Source organism: Parambassis ranga, chromosome 19, assembly GCF_900634625.1.
Source record: "Parambassis ranga chromosome 19, fParRan2.1, whole genome shotgun sequence".
Taxonomy (NCBI): domain Eukaryota; kingdom Metazoa; phylum Chordata; class Actinopteri; family Ambassidae; genus Parambassis; species Parambassis ranga.
In genome coordinates, this window is record NC_041039.1 from 3,454,525 (window position 1) to 3,480,513 (window position 25,989).

The 25,989-nt window shown below is 40.5% G+C and overlaps 1 protein-coding gene across 3 annotated transcripts in view; it reads left to right on the plus strand.

Annotated features, from left to right (window-relative positions):
• jmjd1cb (jumonji domain containing 1Cb) overlaps window positions 1-25,989 on the plus strand; it is an 81,414-nt gene that overhangs the window by 50,845 nt on the left and 4,580 nt on the right. For 2 of the 3 annotated variants that reach the window (XM_028429902.1, XM_028429904.1), the window contains 22 exons: window positions 3,266-3,379; window positions 7,091-7,196; window positions 7,369-7,493; window positions 7,808-7,951; window positions 8,685-8,726; window positions 10,117-10,390; window positions 10,607-11,158; window positions 13,136-13,487; window positions 13,709-14,654; window positions 14,842-15,039; window positions 15,596-15,768; window positions 16,847-17,009; window positions 17,490-19,962; window positions 20,571-20,772; window positions 22,303-22,517; window positions 22,601-22,753; window positions 23,175-23,264; window positions 23,546-23,670; window positions 23,856-24,090; window positions 24,213-24,433; window positions 24,567-24,914; window positions 25,000-25,168. In XM_028429902.1, the coding sequence (XP_028285703.1) occupies window positions 3,266-3,379; window positions 7,091-7,196; window positions 7,369-7,493; window positions 7,808-7,951; window positions 8,685-8,726; window positions 10,117-10,390; window positions 10,607-11,158; window positions 13,136-13,487; window positions 13,709-14,654; window positions 14,842-15,039; window positions 15,596-15,768; window positions 16,847-17,009; window positions 17,490-19,962; window positions 20,571-20,772; window positions 22,303-22,517; window positions 22,601-22,753; window positions 23,175-23,264; window positions 23,546-23,670; window positions 23,856-24,090; window positions 24,213-24,433; window positions 24,567-24,914; window positions 25,000-25,168 (7,420 nt within the window). The remainder of the gene's footprint in view (window positions 1-3,265; window positions 3,380-7,090; window positions 7,197-7,368; window positions 7,494-7,807; window positions 7,952-8,684; window positions 8,727-10,116; window positions 10,391-10,606; window positions 11,159-13,135; window positions 13,488-13,708; window positions 14,655-14,841; window positions 15,040-15,595; window positions 15,769-16,846; window positions 17,010-17,489; window positions 19,963-20,570; window positions 20,773-22,302; window positions 22,518-22,600; window positions 22,754-23,174; window positions 23,265-23,545; window positions 23,671-23,855; window positions 24,091-24,212; window positions 24,434-24,566; window positions 24,915-24,999; window positions 25,169-25,989) is intronic. The other variant, XM_028429903.1, reaches the window with a different exon arrangement.

Sequence of the window (25,989 nt, forward strand, 5' to 3'; positions counted from 1 at the left end):
TCTACCATCCAGATTAAACTGTATGTAATGTTGTAAACTGGGCCTTCATTTTGTGCCTCAGAACAAAACATTGTATTTGCTTAACAGTTGTGCAGTAATTGAACTATACAGCACAACAGCAGCCAGCATTTAAAGGAAAAATAAGATTCAGCATAGTTAGCACATACTAATGTGTCTTTTAGGCTTAACATTATGCCCAATCAGCCATAACATCATCACCACTGACAGGTGCAGAGAATAACATTGATAATCTCATTCTTCCTTCAATAGGCTGGAAGTTAACATTTTGTCCTCAGAGTTTGCTTGCCAAGGGGTCAGGCTCTGGGTTTCTTTAAAGCTACAGACCATTTTGATTGTGAAATAAAATTGAATTGAATCTCTGTTTCCCCTACATTCAGTTTCTCTTCTCCCATCAATTATTTATGCACATAAGCATGCATGGACACAAGCACACACACTAATTATGCAGAGTTGCAAATACATTTTTATGCGCTTGTTTGATTATACACTCAATCAAACCAAAATGTTATTCCCCAAGAAAACCTAATCTTTATCTTAACACAGTTTGAATTTGTATTGTAGTTTCATTTATCATTTATGATTATATCAGACCAGCTCCTATTTTAGCAAGGATTTTCTGGCATATCCTGCATCATGTGTTTTATCCATTACATGAGATGATTCTTTTGCCAAAAGGAAAGTCTCCTCCTTTGTACACATACATTTACTGTCACACACACTCACTATCACACACATACTCAACCTCAATTGGGTCACATCTGCCACAGAGTGCCAGGAAAAAGCTGTCTGTCATTGTGTATTTCCAGAAAAGCAGCAGGAGGATGGATGAACATAGGGAAAACATTCATTTGTTTTTTAATACACGCATTAAAACTGTGGACCTCCACAGAAATATCAACACTAAGGTCTTAATAAAGAGGGAGGCAAAGATATAATATAGCAAACCTTATTTAAACAAACACATATGATGCGCTTCTTTATCAGAAGAGAACAAACAGGAGATACTAGCATTCAGGAAAGTACATCAGTCCCAATGAACACAGCCTACCTTCTGTGTGTGTATGTGTGCATGTGTGTGTATGGCCTTGTATGGGTGCAGTGCAGATTTGAAGGTACTGACTTTACATGTTTAATGTTGATATTTTAATAATTGGCGGTCCTGTTTTTTGCATTCCTTCCAATGCCAGGTGGCATAATGTTTTTGTGATTGAACACACATACAAAAAATATATACACAAAAATTCAAGACCGGATAAAATGATGACCCTCTATATCTGGCATTTATCTGTACCTATCAAGAGTTGCGTGTGATGCTAATAGTAGCATGATGGAGACACACAACCATAACAGAGTAATTAGTTTACTAAGGGTTTAACCCTCATGCACTGTTCGGGACATTTTTGTCCTCTGAGAGTAATTTTTCTGTTTATTTTGGCCATAACTTTGTCAATAAGTGAACAAATTGAATAATTTTTGCTCAACAAGCTTAATTTTACATACATTTTGTTAATATGAATTTAAAATTTTTCATAGGTCAACAGTACACTGTGGGCAAATTTTACCCCCTTATGTGTTGTTCCGGACAAAAACGTCCCCTAACTTTAACGGTTTTAAAAATATATCAGATAAATATTTTTTTGAATTTTTTTTTTGCATAGACCTTTTCATTAACTTCAGTTCTAATCAACAGTAGTGAAAAAATCATTTTCCCCCAGGATTTTAACCCTTTAATCACCAATTTTATAAGGGGTGGTGCAAATAAATGGAAAAAAACACACAAAATGGCTCATTTTTAATAGAAAAGGTGAATGGGGACTGAATTTTTTTTTACCTTTATTACCGTCTTGGTCATGTCAAACATCAGTAAAAAAATTGACTTTATTGCATTATTAGTTTTTGCACAGCACTGGATTTTCATTTTTTCTCCCTAATGTGTTGTTCGTGGCCATTTTTGTCCCATAGACTTCCATTATAACCACATTTTTTGACTGCACAGCCATGCCACTACATAATCATGCATTCTTGATTGTTGGTGGTTAACATTGGTTAACATTCCTGGCTAAAGATCACATAGAGAAACTTTTGTAGTGTAGCTCAATCAGTACACATAAAGTTGGAGACAAACGTGCACCAACATACAGTAGATGGTAAGAATGTTAGAATAGCATGTAATAAATGACCAGGTTATTCGTGTTACATTAGCAATGTATCTTGAATGTGATCAACACTGACAGTATGTTGTATCTGTAAACATAAATGAGAAGAGTATGGGTATGGCATGTCGAACATGTCTTTTCTAAATGAATACAAATAACATGCATCAGTGTGGCCTGTGGTTGAGGCTGCATGCTGTCACTGATGGCTAGAAATATGAAACCTATAGACAGACAGAAATAGATGCACACACACACAGACTATCATGTATTGCTTGCACTCATAATGTACTGTTTTTTTTAACCTCCAATCTCTCATCTCTCAGACCAACCCTGCCGCAGACACACACACACACACACAATCATGCATTTATCTACTGGTTCAAGTGTCTCTTCTAGCTGCATTTGCACATGTGTTGATTGACTGATGTCAAGTAATTTCATGTTCTTAAGATTTCCCCTGTATAATGTGATCCATAGCTGTAAATAGTGTGACAGCTTTTTAATGACCTCAGTACAGTTAGATATAAAGAAAAAACTATTTGATTCTGTTCTGCCTGGTCTCTATGTTTTATGTGCACTAACAGCTCAGGCCTCAGGCTGATAGACATCATCAGAGAGGTGTGTGTGTTTTTGTGTGTGTGCGTGTGTGTGTTTAAAAGAGGCAACATCAAAGTGAAGTGTACTGCCTTTGAACTGTCAGACTTCCTATACTCATTAATTTATTCATCACTCTAGAGCTCTTCTACCATCCCCTGCTCTCCATCTATTTCTCCTCCAATCCTCCCTCTGTCTTTGCCTCTTGATATCATCGCTCTCCTTATGTTTTCCTCTGTCTAAGCTTTCTATAGCTCTGTCATTTATCACTCTTCCCTTCTTTCTGTGTTTCCTTCATTACTTGCTTCAATTTGTTAACATTTGCATTGCAGTGTTTTGTGTTGGAGAACTGCTGCTCTGTCAGTAACACACATACATTGCTCTAATATATACTTATTTTACAGTACTGAATACTTCGGTGGATGAGATAATAAGATCTCTCTCCTGTTGTCAAGTGTTGTTGGTGTTGACCATGTTGTGTTTTGTCTGTGCAGGCATTTAAGCCAGTGGTGGGGAAGAATCTGTTGTCGTCAGTAACAGCAGTGGAATTCTTGTTGGACCGACAGTTGGACTTTCTCTCTGACCACTCATCCTATCAACCATACCAGGTACTGTAATCAACAAAGTCAATGTGAAATAGTAAATAGACTCAATGAACTTTATGTCCCCACTCACAAAGTCACCATTCATCTGTAAGAAAGTGAATATGAATAATGATTCAGTCATTGCACCTGCATCCCACTAATTCGTAAGGCTGATCACATTGTAGGTAAAACAATATTAAAACCATTTAGTCTTTACAGTAAACATGTAGCTTGTGCCAGCAGCTTACTGCAGCATAAAGACTAAAAACAGGTTAACAGGTAAACAGTAAACAGGTTAGCGGAGCCAGGATTTGGCACTATGTTGCATATAGATATGACATTGCAAGTTAAATGTGAAGATTAAGCTGACATGTGCAGCTACAGCAGTCCTTTGTGTGATATAACGCATCAGTGCTCACTACTGTGTCATAAATTACACCTACACATTCACACACATTCTGACTCTGCAGACATACAATTGATAGTGTATCTCTACAATTGGCAGTAATTCATAGACTAGCACAGTACACCTCCATTATGCGGCTGTGTTTTCGATGTGTGAGCATGTGTGTCAGTGCTTTGCAGCTGAACACAGCTTGTTGCATTGTGCTGGCTGGAACACTGTGTTCCATTCAGTGTCAAATAGACGGGAAGACTAAATTCTGCGTTTATACGCGGCATTTATCAGTTTGTGCTTCAGCAAGTCCAAATAACAAGATATGCAATTTCCCTTTGTTTGCAGACAATTGGGAGTTCAATCAGCAGCTGCTGTGTCATTCATGTAATTTATTTGTTCTTTTGGCGCAGATGCCCACTGTGCATGCAGCTACTACTGCCCAACCATGCCATATAGCGAATAAAGGGCAGGGATGGAGTAAGCAGTATTTCCCAATTAACATTACGTGCTACATAAGATCACCGGCCAGTAAGATGGATGAGCTAATTGCCCTCTGAGGGATCTAAGGGGTCTCGGGGATTTCCACAAGAGTAGGGTTATCTGTCTTTTTAATCAAAGACCTTTATTAACATAGCATCCCAACCTAGTCATATTAGTGGGATGGTATGTTGCACATACACAATATAGATTTTTCTGTTCTAAAAAACATCCATATTGCCTATGCAGTCTTCAGGAAACCTTGAACCCCAGAGATAGAGTGTATGTAAGAGAGAGAAGCACTCTCTCACTCTCACTCTATTACACTCACGCTCTGTCTCATACTCACACAGACTCGAGGAGCAGACTGGGTTGGCCTACTAAACAATGACTTCATTGTACAGTTTATGTCAAACAGATTGTAGCCCCCACCCCCCTTCCTCCCTCTGGTCTTCCTGTCCAACTGGAAAAACAAAGAGGAGTGACCACAGCTTTTCTGTGTGAGTTTAAGGAAGAGTGTGTCTCTCTATGTATATGTGAGACTCAAAAATGTGAATGTTATCTCACTCTCCTTGATTTTTGTGTTATTGAACATACCTATAATATACAGTACTTATAATTTGCAAGATGTTCAAAAGAATGCTGGCTAGGTAGCTCAAAAATGATTGCTTCATGTTATAGCCAAGTCAGTTGTTTGCAAACAAATTTGGCTTATAACCTATGTAATTATAAAAATTAAACTTGTAGTGTATATAAGTAATATAGAAATCTATTGATATTTCTTTTTTTTAAAGGATAGTATATTGAAAAATACTGTATGCTTTTGTGTAAAACGTATGTGGCTCAGTACAAATAAATGTATAATTATTAAAACTAGACTATATGTGGCAAATCTTGATGCATCAGTGGCTATACAGTGAAAGGAGCATTCTCCTCAGAGGCTGGATGATTATACTGTTGCTGACTCAAACTACTGGCTCAAAGAGAAACAGATTTAAAGTGAAAGACTTTGCCAAAGTGCTGTGCCCCTGCCATCGCTTGTTTTTGTTTTTTTTTTAGTGTAGGCAAGTTAGAGAACCAACAAAACATCCCACTTTAAAATATAGTACGGTCCTATCTAGCATAATCACAAATGTACAAGGTCATGCTGACTCACTTAGCGTATTAAGGCCCTTTCACACATGCAGTGCATTCCAGACATTGCCCTGACTTTGTTGTCCTCTTTGGAATGCATTTAGTTTCTAAACTTTCACCCAATTGTGACATTTGATCATTTTTCATTTGGTTCAGATGGCGGGGTACACACCACTTTTAAGTAACAACCTCCCATAAATACCATCGATACTGAGTTAGACAATAACATCCCCAAACAGTATATCATCTGAGCATACCCACTGTCCACTCAATTCTTGGCCACCAGGTACTGAATCTTCCTCTATGACTTAAACAAAACATTTCATACCTACTTTAGTAGTGTGTTTTGAAACTGTGGTAAAAACGTCAGTTTATAACCTTTCAGAGTGTTCTATACTCTGCATAAATATGACCCAAGACAAATGAAATGGAAATCATATGGTAATACTAAAATGAGCCAATATTACATATGGGTGAGTGGCAAAATTATAGGAACCTCTATAATTAGCATTCTACGTAAAAGCGCTGACTCATTTAATTAATGCAATTGAGTGATTGCTTTTTTTTTCTTTGTTTCTCAAGTCTGATGAAAGTGGACCACTTGTTTAGTCTTGGTGACATGGTGATGTTGCCTTGATAATGCTGTATAGGCTATAGAGAGCAAATAATAGATTGCTTTGGTGGTTGCAGTAATAGTAATAGACTTGGAGACATACATTTATGAGTGTAAAACTAAATACAGTTTCCACAGGAAAGAAAGGGGCATTTAATGTTACACAGATCACTGATTGAACTCCCTTCTGTGGTAGTAATGGCAGTATTATTGTATAGATGTGATAAGGCTGCTTATATTGTAGCGCTTTAAAACAAGCTCACTGATTCAAATATGAGCATAAAGTTTATTTGAAAAATACTGGACTGTCTGTAAATTGCTTTGTAATGTTAAGTGTAGTTTAAAAATAGTAAAGTTTTATGCTGCTAAAGTTTTAGTTAATAACTAGTAGCATTGTTCATTAGAGGGATATACTCATGTTTATGCCAACCCCTGTAGTAGTGCATTCTCAGATGCTATTTTTAGTGTGTACGCAAGTTTAATTTAGACATGAACAAGGCTGCAAAAGTAGAACACTGCAGCAGGACAGTAGAGGGGCAGAGGGAGAGAGAGAAAGAGAAATATGTGAAGGTGAAATCAAAGCCGTGACCTCATCTCGTCTGCTCTGCTTCCTGCTGAGTCTCGGCCTCTGTCTCTGTTTGACTTCTACATGTCTACATTGTAAGGATCTTCAGGCTGCACACATTTTGTGATATTTTTGCATTTTTTCCTGTGGAACACACACATATACACACACAGATCTGTTCTCCATTAAGCTAATGTGACACTAGCAAAAGAGTGCCCAAGTCAACCCCTTCTGCTGGCTTTAACTCAAAAACAATATGAACAAAGACAAAGTAATTACAAAGATAACAGAACCAAATGGTGCGTCATCATATAGCTGGTCCATCATGCTAGCTCTGGTGGAACCAACAAACCCTCTTTTATAGCTGCAGCTTTCAAGATGACCACATTTTCTACTCAAACAACAACATGATCCACCATTCATATTTTTTTGCCATTAGGGTCCCATGGGGGCAGGGGTATGACTTTCTATGGGGAATGAGTCACACACCCACAGTTTAAATAAGTTTGTGTTTCGGAGGTTTGTTAGTCCTATCTTGTGTGATTTCAGGATGAGGTAGACAGTCAGAGCCCAGTTTTAAGAGACAACCCACAGCTCCACGATGAAGTGAAGGGCTGGCTCAAAGATCAAAAGGTGCAGGAAATTTTTATGCAAGGTAAGCAATTCTTTTTTCATTCTTACCCTGTACAGGGAATCACTATAACAAGCTTTATTAATATCTGTGCTTTCAGTGTGATAAATCCTGTCAGTAACTGTGTAAATCATTTTCAAAAGAGGTCTTGCAGTGGAGTTTTACATTTAATGGAATGGTTTCCTGTTTCTTCCAGGTCCCTATTCACTGAATGGCTACCGTGTGCGAGTATACAGACAAGACTCAGCCACCCAGTGGTTCACTGGCATCATTACGCATCACGACCTCTTCAGTCGAAACATGGTCGTTATGAATGACCAGGTACACACACACAGACAGTCACACAGTTACCATCATACACTTATTTACACATTATTCATTAGATTTGCATAAATTATTTTAAATTCTGTGGCTTCTAAATCCTTTAACACAAAGGTAACTCCAGTTTTTATGTTTAAGGATACAACATTTTTTTGGCCAGCAGAAAATGCACATTGCATTTCTTTTTATCAGGCATTGCAAAGCTTACTTTTTGAATCTTTTAAAAAATGTCAACACAAGTCTGTTCAACACTGAATTGTAGACCAGGCGGTTTGTGTGCAGGCAGTTTAAAGTGTATCTTTTTTTTTGTTCAGGTGCTAGAGCCTCAGAACGTGGATCCTTCTATGGTCCAGATGACCTTTTTGGATGATGTTGTCCACTCTCTGCTGAAAGGAGAAAACATTGGTATCACCTCCAGGCGAAGGTCACGATCCAGTCAGAACAACAACACTGCCCATGTGAGTAAAAACAAAAGCATCCTAGTACCAATAGTAATAATATAATAATATAAACACAAAACATTCTGATTTAATTTATTGCTTTAAATCAGTCTTGCACAAAACAAGGATGAAAATTTTAGCATGGGAAAATGGCCATCATTCTTCATAATATTTAACATTTTTCTCATGTTGTGGATCTTAAATGTGATTTAATGCAATTCACTTCACTCTATTGTTTCTTAAATTCAGTCCAGTCTAAAAAATTTAAAGACTGTCAAGGCTGAACGCAGCCATGTGACCTTTGTTGTGTGTATGTCGTTGCACATAGTCTGCTGCTTTGATTTGGCAGCCGTTCATTTAACCTCAGCATCACCTGCATTGCATCCTTTTTATGTGTCCATTTCAGATACACTGGTCAATGTCTCCTTAAAACCAAGAAAATGACAGTTTTCCATGTCTTTATTCTTTGTTATTGGTTATATATAAGAAAGGAGCATAAACACTGACTGATGTCCGCTTCCTCAGTATTCTGCTGCGATATCAGCAGATAACCGTGAGGAATTTAGTGGTGTTGTGTCAAAAGTTGCCACAAAAGATACATATTACTCACTTTTGTTGAGCACTTAGTCACTCCTGGTCCCGCAGTCATTAACCCAATCTCTCCTTGTCCCACATTTTCTTTTTCTTTTTCTTTTTTTTCATTTCTTTTCTTTTCATTTCTTTGTTTTTTCTTGTTGTTGACACATTAAAGATGGCGGGAGGGAGACCCGGCGGGACCACTGGCAACACTCAGGTACCCCCAAAACTCCCTACCCTTTTATCAACCCCAAACCCTTCAAACCCACCCATTCAACAATACACTATGTAGAAAATACAAAACTTGCTTTAGTGTAGAGCTGAAGTTGAGAGTTACTAACTGTGTTTGAGTTCAGTGGTTATCTGAGCAGTAGTTGTGTAATGAACAATCCTACAAAAAAAAATCTGTATGGAGGTTTCCATGAACATGTGTTTACATAAAAATTACATGATACAACATGTAATAAATGTAACTAATTAAACTTATAGGCCGATTATTTACATTTTAGACAGCTAAATGTTGAGGTTACTAGACATATTACAGTTGGGTTGGGCCACAGTAATCAAAGTGTGGACCATTTCCAATTGTGATGTAGGGTATGGTTACATGATGTAAAACAACTCACAGAGTGATCCCATTGTGGGGGATGATCCTCACTGACTAGCTCCGAAGAGCGGTCTCACTGCTGCTCGGTTTATGTTAAATTTGCGCTTTATTTTTTATGGCTTGGAACTAATACCGCATAGTATGTCCATCTGTCTAAGTAGCTTAACTTGGCACACCTCCTCTAAGCCATGGGTACAAAAGGCATCATAATAACCCTGCAGATGTTGTCCTTACATTTAGTCAGATCTTATTAAAAGCTTCATCACACATTATGCTACTTCTTCCTAAGTAATGCCTCGGCCCTAACACACATCAATAACCCATGCAGAATTTACGCAGAAAGGTTGCTCATTGTTTTGTTTCCTCCAAATCGTTTAGCAGCTGTGGCAGATAACTGATATGAATTAAAAATGTAATCTGCCTACAAGTACATGTCATGTTAGATCATTAACAGAAACAGAAACAAGTAGTTTACAAACCTTTGTTGTAAAATTGCTTGTCCTAGTATAATATAATTCCCACTACAGCTGCCCTTTCATATTTTCTACTACTTTGGTTTATGGAAGTACTGTGAAGGGGCACAGTATTTGTTAAAGTGTCTACTCTTTATATGGTCTTGCCAGCTACTCGATGACAACTACACATGGTCCCACTGTGCAGGCAAGGTCTGTCAGGACAATCCAGCATTGTTTGATGGATGGATGTGTTTTATCCATTGTCTAATACTGTGAGAACAGTATATAATTTGCCACAACCTAAACGTATGCCAAGAGATGAAAAAATATTACCTAAACCTTCTGATTGTCTATCTATAAACTTTCCTGTTGAAGTATATTACTCTCTTCTCTAGTGTTATGTAAACAGTTTTCCATTTTTTCTCTCTGAAATGGGTACAATGGGTATTTTTTGCTGAAAATCATTATGTTATTATTACATAAATTGCCTTTATATCTGTATGTTTCAGTGCATTAACTAACATATTCCTTGTCTGTTCTTACAGAGTCATTATACGCGAGCCCAAGCCAACAGCCCCCGCCCTATCATGACATCTTCAGGCCCCAGTCCTAAAGGCTCCCAAGGGATGCTGGCCTCCCAGAACCATCAGAACCAGTCACAGCAAAGCCAGTATCCAGCCAGCCAATCACACCACTCTCCAGGTGGGAGTGGGCGGGAACAACGAGAACAGCGTAACTCACGCTCCTCTAGGAGGAAAGGTTCAGACAGCAGTGTTCCAGAGGAAGATAAGGACAGGAGGGAAGATGCCATAGGGCGAGGTGAGGATTGAATAAAAGATAAAATTGTCTTTATGTACTAATTTGTGGGTATGTTGTGGTGGCATTGCTATAAGAGATAGAGTTTTTAAATGCATATTTTCCCAGTGCCTGTGTCGGTTTTCTCTGGGTAGTCCCCGGAGTTACGTTAGCCCACATTAGCCCCCCTAACCTGTGTTTGAATATAATACAATAACTTCTTTCTTTTCAATTCTTCAGAGCCAAAGTCAAAATTGAAGCAGGCACTGAACAAACGTAGGAAGGGTGAAGAAGATGAGAAGAAAGCAGGTTTAAAGAGGCTGAAGACTGACATGACATCTGATCTATCAGAAAGCAGTGATTCAGAAAACCTACATAACAAGAGGACTGTCCACTCTTCGTGCTCCTCGTCGTTCTCATCATCCTCATCATCCTCATCTTCATCTTCCTCCTCCTCAGAGCCCAGCTCTGAAAATGAGCTAAAGACTCGCAGCAGTGACATGAAAACAAGTGCCATTTCCAAAATGGAGGAGGAGGAAAAGCCACTAATACAAGGATCCAAACTGAATGATTCCTCATCGCTCATTGGTCGTCTGTCCCCATGGACAGAGCTTCAAGCAGCAGAGGACATCAAGAAGAGTATGGCAAAGGAAACAAGCAAAATGATTACTAAGGAAGAGGAGGAATTGGTGGCAGTAACACAGATCACCCAGTCTCCACGGCGACAGACACCTCTTATGTGTGATGCAGTCCCAGGCAACATTATGGAGAACAGCAATAACACTGTGAAAGGTACAGTCAGCGTCTGTTATAACATTTATCACAGTCAGGTTAATGAGTCGACTTGTAATATTAAAGAGAGGCAACACACAAACAGTAACAATGCCATTGAAGTTGTGTAATTTTATGGTTAGTTTGTTCAAATTGATGCATCTCCTGAGCTTGGAGAAACGAGCACAAACTATGGGAGAGAAAAAACATGTAATAGTATAATATAATAGCATAGAGAAAAAAAGAGTAGGATGTACAGGGAGCTAAGTGAGAAACCAATGTGGTAGAATTATGATCTCTCATCATATTATCATCATTACTCTCAACATTTAGATTCAGTGGGAGGCTTTTTAATTAATTATTTGGACAGCCGGTTAAAAATGAACTAAAGAAGTCCAATGTGGAATTATTAAATGCATGGGCTAGTTTTTCAGCATCGCACTGAGAAAGGATATGCCAGATGTTAGCTATATTGTCAAGGTAAAAGAAGAGAGTCAACAGACTGGTCAAACGTAATTCTGAAAGACAAAGTCATACCATCCAGAGTACCTGTATATTTACTCTGTTCTCTGGTTTTTAGAATGAAATGCAATTACCTCATAAAAAAACAACCAAAAAAACTAATATGATTCATATAACATCTTTAAAAATTTTATTGTGCAGATTTCATCATTATTATACACAATATTGCACTACAGGTTTTTACCAAACCCTGCCCACAGAAATACTCACAGAATCTGTGCAAAATGTGATAAGCATCACAAATTTTAACAAAGAATCATGGTTCCCAGCAGAAACAATGATTCATTCTTTAAATGTCTTGTCCTGATATTCCAACTTAGAGGAGCTCTTATACATACTCGATTTGAATTTTAATGGCCCCAGCCCTAAATGGTGTAATATCTGAGTGTATCAGAGTATCAGCATACCAGAGTGTTTTGCCTTATTCTTTTTTCTTCCCAATGAATTGGCTATTCAGAGTCAGTTTATATATTCCAAAACTCCACACATGCATCCAACCTTGTAGAAACTAGGTGTTTTATCGGGTGAAATGATGAAGGAAGAAATTAGCTCAGTAGCACCACCACCACCCTTGACATACTAGCAGTATTTACATGTGGATGATTAAGTTATCAAAATCCTGATTGTCACACCATCACTGTGGCAGCCCAGCAATGATTGATGAATTACCAAAAAACAGGAAGTTCCACTGGCTCACAAATACTTCAAACAATTTGGTACAAATCAGCCTCCCAACCTCAACTGATTGATAAGCCAATATCCAGTGAGTTAGTGCCACAAAGTACAGACAGGATATGTCATTTTACCAGCCTGAACACAATTTTTAGGACTCCCAGTCTCAAAATATTTACATGGCACCACCTAGTGGTCATATTATGTCTGCCTCATGTAACAATTTTCATTTCATTTACATAACATTTACAAGGTGTGTTCTGGTCAGAAACAACCGACATGACAGCTAATTGTTCAGTGTACTCTACCTCCATCTTGTGGCTATAACAAATACTCTGGGTCATCACAATAAGAGTCCAATCCTAAAAATGTATAGGTGACAGTGGTAAAAATGCATGGTGAAAATGTTCCTGGAGCTGTAATTTAAATATTTTTTGGATTTCCTCTTTAACATTAGATGTATAGTACATTATTCAAGCACCTACTGTACTGTGTTTTTTAAGCTAGTAAAAAGTTTTTTAAAGTTTTTTTTAAAGTTTAGCCTGCAATATTCACAAGAAATATTGTATTACTTGGTCCCCAAATTAACATTGTAACAGAAAAAGCGTAGTTGTAGATATGTGTTTCCCTTCTAAATACAATGATACACAAAGTGTAAACATCTTATCACTTTTTCTCAGTATATCAGGGTTTACATAAGCATCACTAAATATATTAAAATAGAGTGCTCTTACATTTTCTGCCTAGCTGAAAACAGACACATATTTATTGGTAGTCTTTAATTGCAATTGTGTTTTGCTTTAGCATCATCTCGATCCCAGACACCTTTACTGTCTCACCTCCATGGCAGTGGTGTGATTGACATCACAGATGATGCCCAGGCCACTGTGCACCGTGAGAGTTCAGAGGCAGTGTCAGCACTGCTTGCCTCACAGAAGGCAGAATCCACAGCCCTTTCACCTTACCTGCCACTCAACCCCTCCCCTGTCTCCTCGCCTCCCGTTCCACCATCCCCCTCGCCATCAGAGGGAAGTCGCAAGATGGAAATAGAGCCTACAGTTCAGCAGACGCAGCAGCAAGGCACTGTGGGAAGTGGCGTTGCAGCCAGTAGAAGCTTAAGTAGCAAGATTGAGTTTGCTCCTCCTGAGGTCATCAGGTAAGAACAAAGAGAGTCTAATGTGAGTTTCTTGACAGTCATTAAGTGTTAAAACTCATGTGTTGTGAATGTAATGCCATGATGACAGCCAGGGTCTCCTGACATTTAAAAATGAGATATTCTTGTTGAATTCTTGTGAATAATCATTTAGCAAATAGAAAATAGTAATTATATTTTTTATCTTCATACATAAAACACTTGTTTGTTCTGTGCTGTTTTAGGCCTGTCACATCAATGGCTGAAAACTTGTTGCTGGTGGAGAAGGAGAAAACTGCCCTGCCTCATCATCATCTTCATCATCAACGGAACACACAACCTCAACACTACACATCAATCCACCCCAACATCAAGAGCCCATCTTTGTCTGAAGAGACGACCAAGCACCCACAGCAGCAACTACAACCTCACAAGATAACCACAGTCCTGCCCCCTGACTTGGCCAAACCCAAACTGAGCCCCAGCCCAAACCCCAACTCAACTCAGCTAGAATCTCTAAAGCAGAAATCCCATCAACCTAACAACCCTCAGAATCAACCCTACCCCAGCACAAACCAGGCTGAACTTCTCAAAGCTAAGTCCCACCCGGGCCTTCTAGACATTTCTAAACCTAAACCTAACACCTCCCCAGAAGTCTCTAAACATAAAATACAGAGGTACTCTGATACCGTATCACCTCCAATAGGCCGTTTGTCCACTAAAGTAGAGTCAGGAGAACCTCAGAGGTCTGGATTCAAACCAGTGTCAACATGGTCAGAGGCAGGTGCAGTCAGTACAAGCAGCACCAGCACCAAGAGCCCGCTGATCATCGATAAGAATGAGACCTTCACTGTTTACAGAGACCCAGCACTAGTTCGCTCTGACTCTGAGAACTCTGCTTCTGCAACAGTCTCTTCCAATCATGTGGCAGCATATCTACATCCCCACTTGCACACTTTGCACTCACCTTCTCCCCATTCCCCTTGCCTGGCTTCTGCATCACACCCCCATGCTGCCTCCCACCTCCTTGCCCCACCTCACACTCACCTTTTACCCCCTGGGGTTCTCTCAGCCATGCCACCTCCTGCAGCATCACTCCTCGGGGGCCACCCACGTCTTGAGTCCCCGGGCACTTTGGGTCACCTCGCCCTGCCTCACCCGGCAGCCACACACCAGCAGCAGTTTCTACAGGTCAGATTTCTGATAATGTCGTTATTGTAAAAATCAGTACTAACAGAGATTAATGGCTGTTTTATGTTTTCATTATAGCTTTAATATTAATATTCTTCTACCATGTTTGCATGTGAACATTTTGTTGCTGAACAGTTACACGATACTTTCTAAAAGATATTGAGCTAAACTTTGTGCCTATTTTTAGGGTCAGGGCCCTCCACCGCCCCCTCTCCTAGCACAGGCACACAGTGGGGCAGCCGGACTCGGTCTGTACCCCATCCTCTGGCAGTACCCCAATGGAACACCAACTTCCTATGCCCCCGGACTTAACCTGCCCCCTACAGCTAAATGGGTCCACCCTGACAATCCAGTCACCGTGAATTCTGAAGCATCTCTCAGGAGGGTGAGTATATTGTGATTGACCAGGTTGTCTTATTTGTCCTGTATAATAGCAAGAAGAGAAAATGGGGAACCATTTGGTCTGTATTATTGCCATTTTGGGGGAAATGCACAGCAACTAGTTGTTTGTGTACCTAAAAAAGTGGGGTAAAATTTGATCATTCTTTCCTCTAAATTATTAAAAAAAAAGGCTTACGGGTCTTATGTATTTTGACATACTTTACTGTTTATATTAATGATTAATTCAGAAGGTTGAAGCAAGGCGTCTGGAGTTGTAGAGTTTTCTTTAAGGCGTTTCGCTGCTCCTCCAAGCAGCTTCATCAGTTCTAACTGTTTGGTGGGGAAACATGATTTATATGTGGTGGAGGACCACAGTGGGTGGGTCTGTGTGAAACTCACAAACAATAGCTCTAAATGTCTCCATACTTACCTATGTTAGTCTGACTGACTGTGCCTTGCTTCCACCTTCTTAATGAATATGACCTGGATGACTGAGAATCTTTATCAACATATTGACTATAAACTAATCTATGTGATTGTATTATGTGTGTGCTATGTAGAACACCGCCAGTCCATGGTTACACCAGGCTTCTGTCAGTGCTGGTGATAGTCTGGGTTTGCTGAGCCATGTTCCTGTCCGGCCATCCAGTGCTGACGCCCATCGCCCCCCTGTTAAGATCAACACACACACAAGCCCTCCTCTGTCAAAAGCTAACCTTGATGTTCTTAAAGAGTAAGTGGAGGATAAATAATATGTTAAAATCTTCTCCAGAGCGGATTGGGTTTGCAAAAATGTATTATATCTACTATATGTCACTTAAAGGTTTGGTTCAGACACAATTAAACTAATGCATGGTTCAAGCTGTGCTTCCTTAAATTTTGCATTTATTTGGAACATGTAAACATATGTATTCTACCCCTGCTAGTATGTTCTCAAACACTCTAACAATCCTCTAAGACAATTCTTAACTTGGCCTGATTCATTGTAGGGAGCTGAACTTCAGTGATTTAAGAAAGGGCAACTATGTCCTAACACACCTTCCAACTTCATGCTGTGTGTGTGATTCTGAGCTTCACGTGCTATTGTTTCATTATTTCACACAACTGATTTGTAAATTACTTTATGCAAATTTAAAAAGTCAGTGTAACTTTTATATATGAAAAGAGTGGTAGAAAACCATATTTCCATATTGGGCACTTTGAAGCTGACCTGAAAGGAATGGCACAGGAGGAAAAGGGGGCTTTCATTTGAAAAGCTCAGTGTTTTAAATCCACATGAGCAGTAAGCGAGCAGTAAGTTAGTGCTGAGAGGGAGACAGGAGATGCCAGGTCAGCCAGAGGAAGTGAAGTGGCACTAATCCAATATTAAAGCAGTTCAGACAGAGTGCTGCTCATTCAGCAGCCTGTGTTCTGCTTATGTAACCATCAGCCATTGTTTTGACACAAAACACCCATACATACAAACACAGCATCAGTTTTTTTTTCTCATTAGCCTAGTTATGTCATGTTCATTCACATTTGCTGGACAATCAGAAATACCTTGATGTCCTGCAGATGGCCTGAACCAGCATAGTACATTTGGTACAAATATAATCTTTGGGAGTAACACTTTTTTGAAAAAAGATGTAAAATAATTTTTGGCACATTTTGCAAGAATATTAATAAATGGGTTTCATTTGAAAATAGCAATGTGATACTGAAATTTACACCAGTTTTCAGCTGAAAATGTTCCTTTAATATGTTGTTGTTTATTTACACTTTATGTAACAGTGTGTTAAATGTAATGACATGTTTGACCTGTCTGTGTGCAGTGATGCAGAGAAGAAAGGCTTTGTGGATCCCATCAGGACATTGACACTGGCTCAGTTGAAACAGGAGCAGACAGACAGAAGTCGTACACCGACAGGAAAAGATTCCCACCTACACCGCCTTTACCTCGATCCCCACAGCAAGACCCGTCTGACAAATACACAGGTGCATTTCTGTAAATACTACATAATTGTAGCATATTAATAGCAGTAGTAGCACTGATAACTAATAACACTTGCACAAAGCCATTTTAAATTTAGCAACGTCTTATATATAAGTGTGTTAGATAACCGCCTGATTAATATACATATATATGTTATTATGTAGCTGGAAAACAGAAATGCTGATCTGTCTTCAGCTTGACAGAGATCTGCATGTTCTATATGAAGGTGTACATAACATTCTGTGTGGGATCAAAAAGAACACTGCGTAGTGCAGCAGTCATGTATACGCAAGTAAAGGATAAGTAAAACAATATATCCTGTCTCATTGCAGCAGCTCATTGAATCTTAATCTTATCTCTGGCAAATACCATTTAATGGCTGAAATGTATTACCACTCCTTATTTAGTATTAAATTATCAACCTCATTTATCTCTGTGCTTAAATCAAATATTTCCTAAAGTATTTTCAATGTATTTCTCAGGATGCAGTTCAGGCCTCAGACCGAGCCAACAAATACAAAGAGGAGAATCGTCAAATCCTGAAAGAAAGCATTGAGGTTGCTCCATTCACTGCTAAGATTCAGCGTTCCAGTGACCCTGGAATGGACAGGGACAGAGAGAGAAGCAGAGATCCAGCCTTCCCTGTCCGAATACCAGCTCTCACCACCCCAAGCCCCAAGACCAGCCACATTCATCCTCACATCATCCAGTCAGAAAAGAGCAACTACTTTACCACCCTTTCCAACAGTGTAGTGAATGAGCCTCCAAGACTCTACCCTTCTAAAGAGTTAAGTTCTTACTATGACAAAGTATCAATTGGTACTCCAGGGGTCGTTGCCAGTCTTGGGGCTGCTGTTCCAAGCCAGGGAGGTCTGTCCTTGGGCAGCTACAGCTCCAAAGCCTCCCTCTCTAAGCCCCCTCCCCTTATTAAACACCAGCCCGAGGGGGGAGAAGGTTTGGCAGGGAAAATTACTGAGCAGCTTAGCCAGCAGGTGACACTAGTTCAGTCACAACATCAGCACCACACAAATGTAGATAGAATGGAGCGCCACAGCCCTGCTATTTCTCCTTCCTCCTCTTCATCGTCTTCTTCAGCTTCAATCTCCAACCACCACCATCATCACCATTTCCATCATCAGCAGCAGCAGCAACACCAGCTCAGGGCAATGCCATCCCTCCACCGTGCACCTGTCTTCCATCCACCAACACAGCACGCACTGGAACGCAAAGAGGCTGCAGAGCGAGAGCAAGAAAAAGAAAGGGACAGACCAGGTTATGGTGGACGTTTGTCTCCTCCAACCCTCACACCCATTCAGCCAGTCAGCTTGCCAACAGCTGGTAGCAAAACATCAGTAGAACAGCAGAAGCCCCCCACACTGCTGCCGGAACTCAGGGATGTTAAAGGTCATGGAAATGCCACTGCTATCATGTCTGTAGCATCTACCATCAGTGGGGAGATTATGACTTCGTCAACAGATGGGTGGAGAGGTGGAGAGATGATTCAGGAAAGAGGAGGGGTATCACTGTACAAGCCACAAGCAGCAGTGGCATCAGTCATTGTGCGGCCATCAACATCTGTTAAGTACGACAGTCCTGTTGGTGCTAACAAGTCTGGTGTTAATATCCATAAGGAACTCCCCCAGGGGAGGTTTTATCCATCTAAGCTCCAGGGACAATGTCCAAGATTTGGGGAGAGTGTTAGAGAACCAGGAGCTGGCAAAGTTATCCCACCCAATTCTAACCTGGATGACATGTGTGTCCAGTATAAAAAGACATCTATGCGTGACGTACAGGGCCCTACAGGAGCCAACACTACAAATGCTGTGTGCAGGACTTCCATTTCAGCCTCGTCAGCTTTTTGTATAAAAAATAAAAGTAGCACCCCGACGTCTGAGTTAGGGCATTCTGTTTCATCTCTGGGTGAGTTTCCTGCCTTTAAAAGTGGAATTTGTGGCCGAGGGCTCAGTCACTTAGGGCCAGAGAGAGAGAGAGAGCAGCTGGAGGTTCTCAGCTCACATACTATATCACCAGGGCCATCTTTGCCTCCATCTAATTTAGCAGTCCCACCCAGTCCATGCCTAACCCCAACACCTTGTTCCATTTCTGTCTCTAGTCAGCCTTACTCCCCCTCTTTTGTCCACCTTAAGAAGCACAAAGCTGCCTTGGCTATAGCCCAATCCAGAACCAACTTCCCCACTGCTCCTGCATCCATAACAGCTGGAAGCCCATCCCTAACTTTTGATTCTGGTGACAAAACTCCACACTGCTCCCCACCACCCTCTAAAAGCCAAGCCTCCTCTTTGTCAGCTGACAACAGCAGCAACAGCCTTGCAAGCGGAAGAACAACACCAGGCAAGTCCAGCCCTGTGCTGAATGGTCAGTCATCTGGATCAGCTTCAACAAGCTGTGGGCAGCCCAGCAACTACCACAAGCTGAAGAAAGCCTGGTTAACCCGGCATTCTGAGGAAGACAGAAATACTACTGCTACTACAAGCTCCACCAGTAATAAAGCAGAGAAAATCCTGACTACCACCAGCACAAGTAATACCACAGCAATGTCAGAAATGATTAAACCTTGCACTGTCAATCTAAGCGCCTCCACTTCCAGTGAGGTGGAGATGAGCAAAGATGGTGGAAGCAAAGGGGAGAGAGAGAGGCCGTTAGAGGAGAAGATTGTAGGAGGAGGAGTAGAGGAGAGAAAACCCTCATCTTTATCAAGGCGGGGGAACAAACGCACATATGAGTCTGGTTCAGAGAGTGGTGGAGATGATTCTGATGCCAGTGAGAGCAAGATGGAGGGCCGAGCCAAGCGTCAGCCTAAACCAACTTACAAGAAAAAACAAAATGACATGGCAAAGAAGAAAGGGGACAATGAAAAAGAGGAAGATGATGCAAAGCCCAATGGTATCTTCAGATCAGCACGAGAGAAGACTAAACTCAAACTCGCCAGCAGTAGTAAGTCCTATATTGTTCATATTTGCAGTAACACTGACTGCCTACCAAACATGTGCTTACTGGACATGTAAATATATATTCTCTTAACTGAAATGATGAGCAGAAAGCTGACTCTTGCAGAGTGACAGTGGCAGATTAACCCACATTTGTTAATTTAGTCAGTAATTATGGAAACAAGACCGCTCATATGGTGATAAAGATCATGTAACATCTGCCAGACAAAATGTAAGGTCTTCTTGCTTTCATCTTTAGCTCCTTCTCAAGGATTTGTCACCTGTGGATCCCAACCTGACCTTTTGTGAAGTCACACAGAACTGATTTACATATGTATGAAATTAGAACTATGCCCCATTTCCTTTCTTTGGCCACTGAGGAAGAAAACTAGGCACCTCCTATGACTGGCTTTGGTTATACATTATTGTTGCTTATTGGACCTTTGGGTTATTATTGTATTAGTGTTTAACCACGAGCTTTCTAGGTAATGGTTTTCTAATTACTTGTGCAAGAGACAGTCATCTTTTCAGGTTGTAATATGTTTAAAACCAATTTCTAATCAACTCTTGATTTATATTCTATTAAATTACGTTATTATATGCACTTTTTTTCAGATGGGATCCCTCGCTCTGTGTTAAAGGACTGGAGGAAGGTAAAGAAGCTGAAGCAGACAGGGGAGTCTTTTCTACAGGATGACTCGTGTTCAGAAATCGGACCCAACTTGCAGAAGTGTCGGGAGTGCAGGGTGATCCGCAGCAAGAAGGGCGAGGAGCCAGCACATTCCCCTGTCTTCTGTCGCTTCTACTATTTCAGACGGTAAAGCTCCCACCTTATTCATTTTCTAGGACTGGCCATCATTCTAATATATGTTTTTGACTGGTGTCCATCTTTGTAAAATTCATTACAGATATTATTACACTATTCAATTTTTAAAATTGTGTGTGTAATGGATCGCCCTCATTTTGGAAAATGATCCAGTTCCAGAGAACGAGCTTCTAACACCATTAAGTTCCTAAACTGCCACACATGCATAGAAGAATCACAATAATGTCTTTTATGCAGTCGAGTCATAGTCATGGATGCTATAGCAGTGGCTATCGACTGTAGGCAACATATGAATTGTAGGCAACATATGAGTTGTGTATACTCCATGGACAATAACTTACATTTCTTAAGTACAGCAATAATGATTATAATTTAATGTACCCTGGATACAATATTGTGTGGAGTAAGAATTTGAAACTGCCTGTCTCAATAGATTGAGAGGTAAAGTGAGGATAGGAATGAGAATAGGTGGTCTATGGCATTTACAGCCATGTTCCCACAGCATATAGATTATGGTATTGACCAAGTATCTTGTACAGCATATTCTGTCTCCCCCTCTCTTTCTCTCACGCATGCATTTCTTGCGCTCCACAGCACACATACATACGTTGAGTTGGATAAGCAGCCACAACAGCTAGAGACTCTGGTCTTACAGGATAAATCTGCCAAAGCGGATTTTCTGCTCTAAAATCTTTCCCTTGCTGTGGAATTGCTGCTATCTTCTTCTCTCTTTTTCTCTCTTACTTGCTGTCTGACTCACTTCTCTGCATTGCAAATTCTAACTCTTGCTCTCTCACCTTATCTCACCTCCTCCTGTCTGGTCAAGCATACTAAGATTTCATAAACACTCCCCTTAGCTCACTGGGTTATTTAAGGATATCACAGGCAATTGGTGGTATTTACAGAGGAATGCCTCTATTTTCATTCATCCACTGAGGCATTCTGTCACTTAGTTTCATCTTAGGAACTACTGTACATATCATGAGAAATGCAGTACATATACACAAACATGACCACTTTACCACTGACACTATAGCATAAGCACTGCTTGGAAATGAGTGTTCATGAGAATCAACATGACCTAAGAAAACTTACATATTTTACAAAAGTGTTACCATATACAGTTTAAAAGAAATCAGCAAGAAACAGTGTAAGGCTTCAACAATGAGTAGTGAATGGACAGAGTCCTTTATGGCTTCTGAAAGAACAGGTATGCCTGCAGAAACCAATATCCTGAAAACAACTTTGGATTTGGTTCGGATCATGAACATTTTAAACTGACATGAGGGCTCCTGCTGTAACATTATACCTGGCACAAATGTGATGGATTATTGAGCGTCTTGCACAGCATGTACTGTCTCTCCCTCTCCCTGCCAAGAAGTCATCAGTATATCAATTTGGTCTATGCAGTCAACCACAAGGTGAAGAAAATTGAAGTCAGGATGTTGGTCAGGCCAAAGGCAAGAGTTCATGCGGTGGCACATTTTACTAGCCACTTTCTTTTATTTTCCATCCATCCAGGCTTTCCTATAGCAAGAATGGAATTATCCGGATGGATGGCTTCTCCACTCCAGACCAGTTTGATGATGAAGCTCTGGCCCTGTGGGTCCCTGGAGCAATGGAGGAAAGCCACCTGGACCAAACCACAGCCAAGTACATCCTCAGCTACATAGGAGACAAGTTCTGTCAAATGGTTGTGACTGAGAATACTGCTGCCAGCTGGGTTAAAAAGGATGGTAAGTGATTAAAAATGAATGACATTGAGACTAACTGCACCTTACGGTGTTTTTTTTTTTTAAAAATTGTGTCTGTGTTACAGTTAAGCTGGCATGGAAACGTGCTGTAAGGGGAGTGAGAGAGATGTGTGATGCTTGTGAAGCAACACTCTTCAACATCCACTGGGTCTGTCAAAAATGTGGCTTTGTTGTCTGCCTGGACTGCTACAAGGCTAAGGAGAGAAGGAGTTCCAAGGGTCAGTATTTGGCTACCTTTGGACAGGTAGCCAAAAGGTTTACATATTAATAAAACAACATATTCTCAAAACATTAAATGTGCAAAATTCAAATTCAATAGAGATTTACCTGACCTTTCTACAGCAAACTTCGTTTCATGTTTGTGTTATGCTGTTAAAGCTAAATTAGATAGAGCTAACTATGTCTGGTTTTATTTCCATTCATATCAGAACACATTTATCTGCCTTAAAAATTAGTTGGAAGTACCATTAGTTTATTTTACTCTGACTTACTTTTCCATGCAAGGATAAAGACAGAGCTGTGGGCATGGTGGGTGGACAGCACAGAATAAGATCTGTTCATCATCACTCTTTATAACAGTGTGAATATTAAGTGTTAAAGTGTGTACTCCTTGTGTGACTTGTGTCTTTTTATCATTAGATAAAGAGCTATACACCTGGTTGAAGTGTGTTAAAGGCCAACCCCACGATCACAAACACCTTATGCCAACACAGATCATACCTGGTACAGGTACTGTAGATTCTTTTTGTCTTGCTGTTTGAGCCATGCATACCCCTGTCAGGAAGCTTGCCATCATTTAAGTGCTTCTGTTTGGGTGTGTGTGTGTGTGTTTGTGTGTTATTAAATAAAGACTGAGTGATATTCACTAATTAAAATAGCCATTATGTTTGTTATCATTTTGTTTACAGTTCAATAAACTGGAATGTTGTTAGCTGACAGGATTATATCCCAGTTTGAAAATACAATTATTCATATAAACGTTGTTTAAATGATTGATTTTCATATTTCAGTGCTGACAGAGTTGGTGACATCCATGCATTCCTTGAGAGACAAACACAACATCAAATCTCACTGTCCTTGCACAAACAAACAGAACCTCCTCAGTAAACTACCAGCCACAAACGGTGTTTCACAGGTACTGCAGTCACACACATTACATCACATTACAGTCCCATTTTTATTTTGGAACCTGCACAAAATAGCTTATTTTAAATCTCGCCTTTAGAAGCTTTACTTTTCCACATTTTAATCTACTGGTAACTTCAACTTGAAGTTCAGTCTAGTAGTTTATTGATTGTGCTCTTGGGCTTCATTTTCCAGGTTCTGCAGAATGTGTTAAACCACAGTAATAAGCTGTCTCTGGTGAAAGCTGAGCCGGGCTCTCAGCTGAACTGTGACCAAGGAGGAACCAAGGCAGAAACTAATGGAGGTGGTGTTGGAGGCAGCAGTCCTGGGAGTGAATCAGGAAGTGTTCCTGTCACCCCACCAGAGTCCCAGTCACCTCTTCACTTCCTAGCTGACCTGGCAGAGCAGAAATCCAGGGAGGAAAAGAAAGGTAAGAAAGAAGGGGACTGTTAAAAATTGTAAACATGCTTGTAATCGTCTGTGAATTTGCTTTCATTTCAGATGTCATGTATGGTTTCTGCTCTGCTTCACTTTTTTTTTTACCTCTAACAGAAAACAAGGAATCGGTGCTTCTAGGTAAAGCTGTAGTAAAGGAAGACAAGGAAGCGGACAGCCTTGAAGTCCTCCAGCAGTGTAAAACCACCTCACTGGCTAACAGTACAGAACAGGGTTCCACACTGAGAGATCTGCTCACCACCACAGCCGGGAAGCTGAAGCTGGGTTCTACTGATGCAGGAATTGCTTTTGCACCTGTCTACTCCACTGCTTCACAGGTACATTGTTCTGTTATCAACAAGCAAAGTTTTGGAAATGTTTCATCTTAAGAGCAGAATATGCTGTAGATCAAATACATGGAGTAACAGCATTAAATCTTCACATTTTTGATAATCTTTTCTCTGATCCTAGACTGGAAAGGGTGGGCGGACCATGCCCAATATCCTTGATGACATCATTGCTTCAGTAGTAGAGAATAAAATCCCTGCCAGTCGCCAGACCATCACCACTAAGTTGTCAATCAAGCAAGAGAATGTCACCCCAGGCAACAACAACAACCCTGCCCCAGCTGTTACAGAGGACACCAAAGTAGACAAGAAGAAAACTGCACCTGTTACTGCAGTGATCCCAGAGGACTCAGTAAATCAGTATCCAGATATTCCCCACTGCTGGTTAAACAACAGAAGGTTGCTATGGCTCAAAGATCACCGCAATGAGAATAACTGGAAGCTGTTCAGAGAGTGCTGGAAACAAGGACAGGTACACAATATTACAGGAGCAGCTTTACAGCAATCAAATTTATCAGTAAAGTTAAAAGAGTTAATATGTTTTTGTATCTGTGTAGCCTGTGTTGGTGTCTGGGATCCATAAGCGCCTAAATGCCAGTCTGTGGAAGGCTGATTCCTTCAACCAAGAGTTTGCAGACCATCAGGGAGACCTTCTCAACTGTAAAGACCAGGTGGTGTCCAACTCTGGAATCAAGGAGTTCTGGGATGGATTTGAGGACATCACCAGTAAGTGTAGCTATATTTAGTCTTAAGGCTGTTCCATACTCCACGAGAACAGAGAACTCGCTCCACGGGTGGTAAGAGTAAAAAAAAAATTCATTTTGGCACGGAGGTACCATACTCCGCGAGACATGTGTGTGCAGAACTCCTCATGTGTGCGGCCGTGGTTACCTGGCCTAACGAGCTGATAATGTTAAGGGAAGAGGGCGCATAGCATGACAATAGATAGAAGATCAGTGTAGCTGACTGTAGCAGACCTCTGGTCTGTGTGAGTTTAATTCTGTGAATGTGTGGATGACTGTCTGCAATAATACATCCCGTCTCCCGGTGTTTAAGGTGCGCGTCCAGCAACTGTAACGCCGTGATCAGTACTGGGGTTAATTTTTATTGCCACCTTTTGGACAGACACTCTCCTCTGTGCACCGTGTTTCTCCTTCCAGCAGCTGTTTGCCAGCTGCACCTGAAGAAGCTCTTGCGCTTCTTCACCTTCATCACGGCCACAATAAATTCCGACCAATCACAGCATGGTTGACGCACAGCCTTGAGAGAAAAAGTTCTGCCCGGGCCATGTGTCTGAGAGCGCTGCACAACGGGTGGTCCGAAAGAAAAATGACATCATTTTGTGGGCGTAACATCGGCAGGGGGCAGGGAGTTCTTTGTTCTTGTGGAGTATGGATCCAGCTTTACTTGCTGGATTGGTTTAATTGGTTACCCACTGATTTTCATCATTCCCATACAGAGAATAATTATTCCAATAAATATTTCCAAAAAGCAATATTCTAGTCAGGCACACTCTGAAGAACTTTTTATGTGCACAAACAAATTAA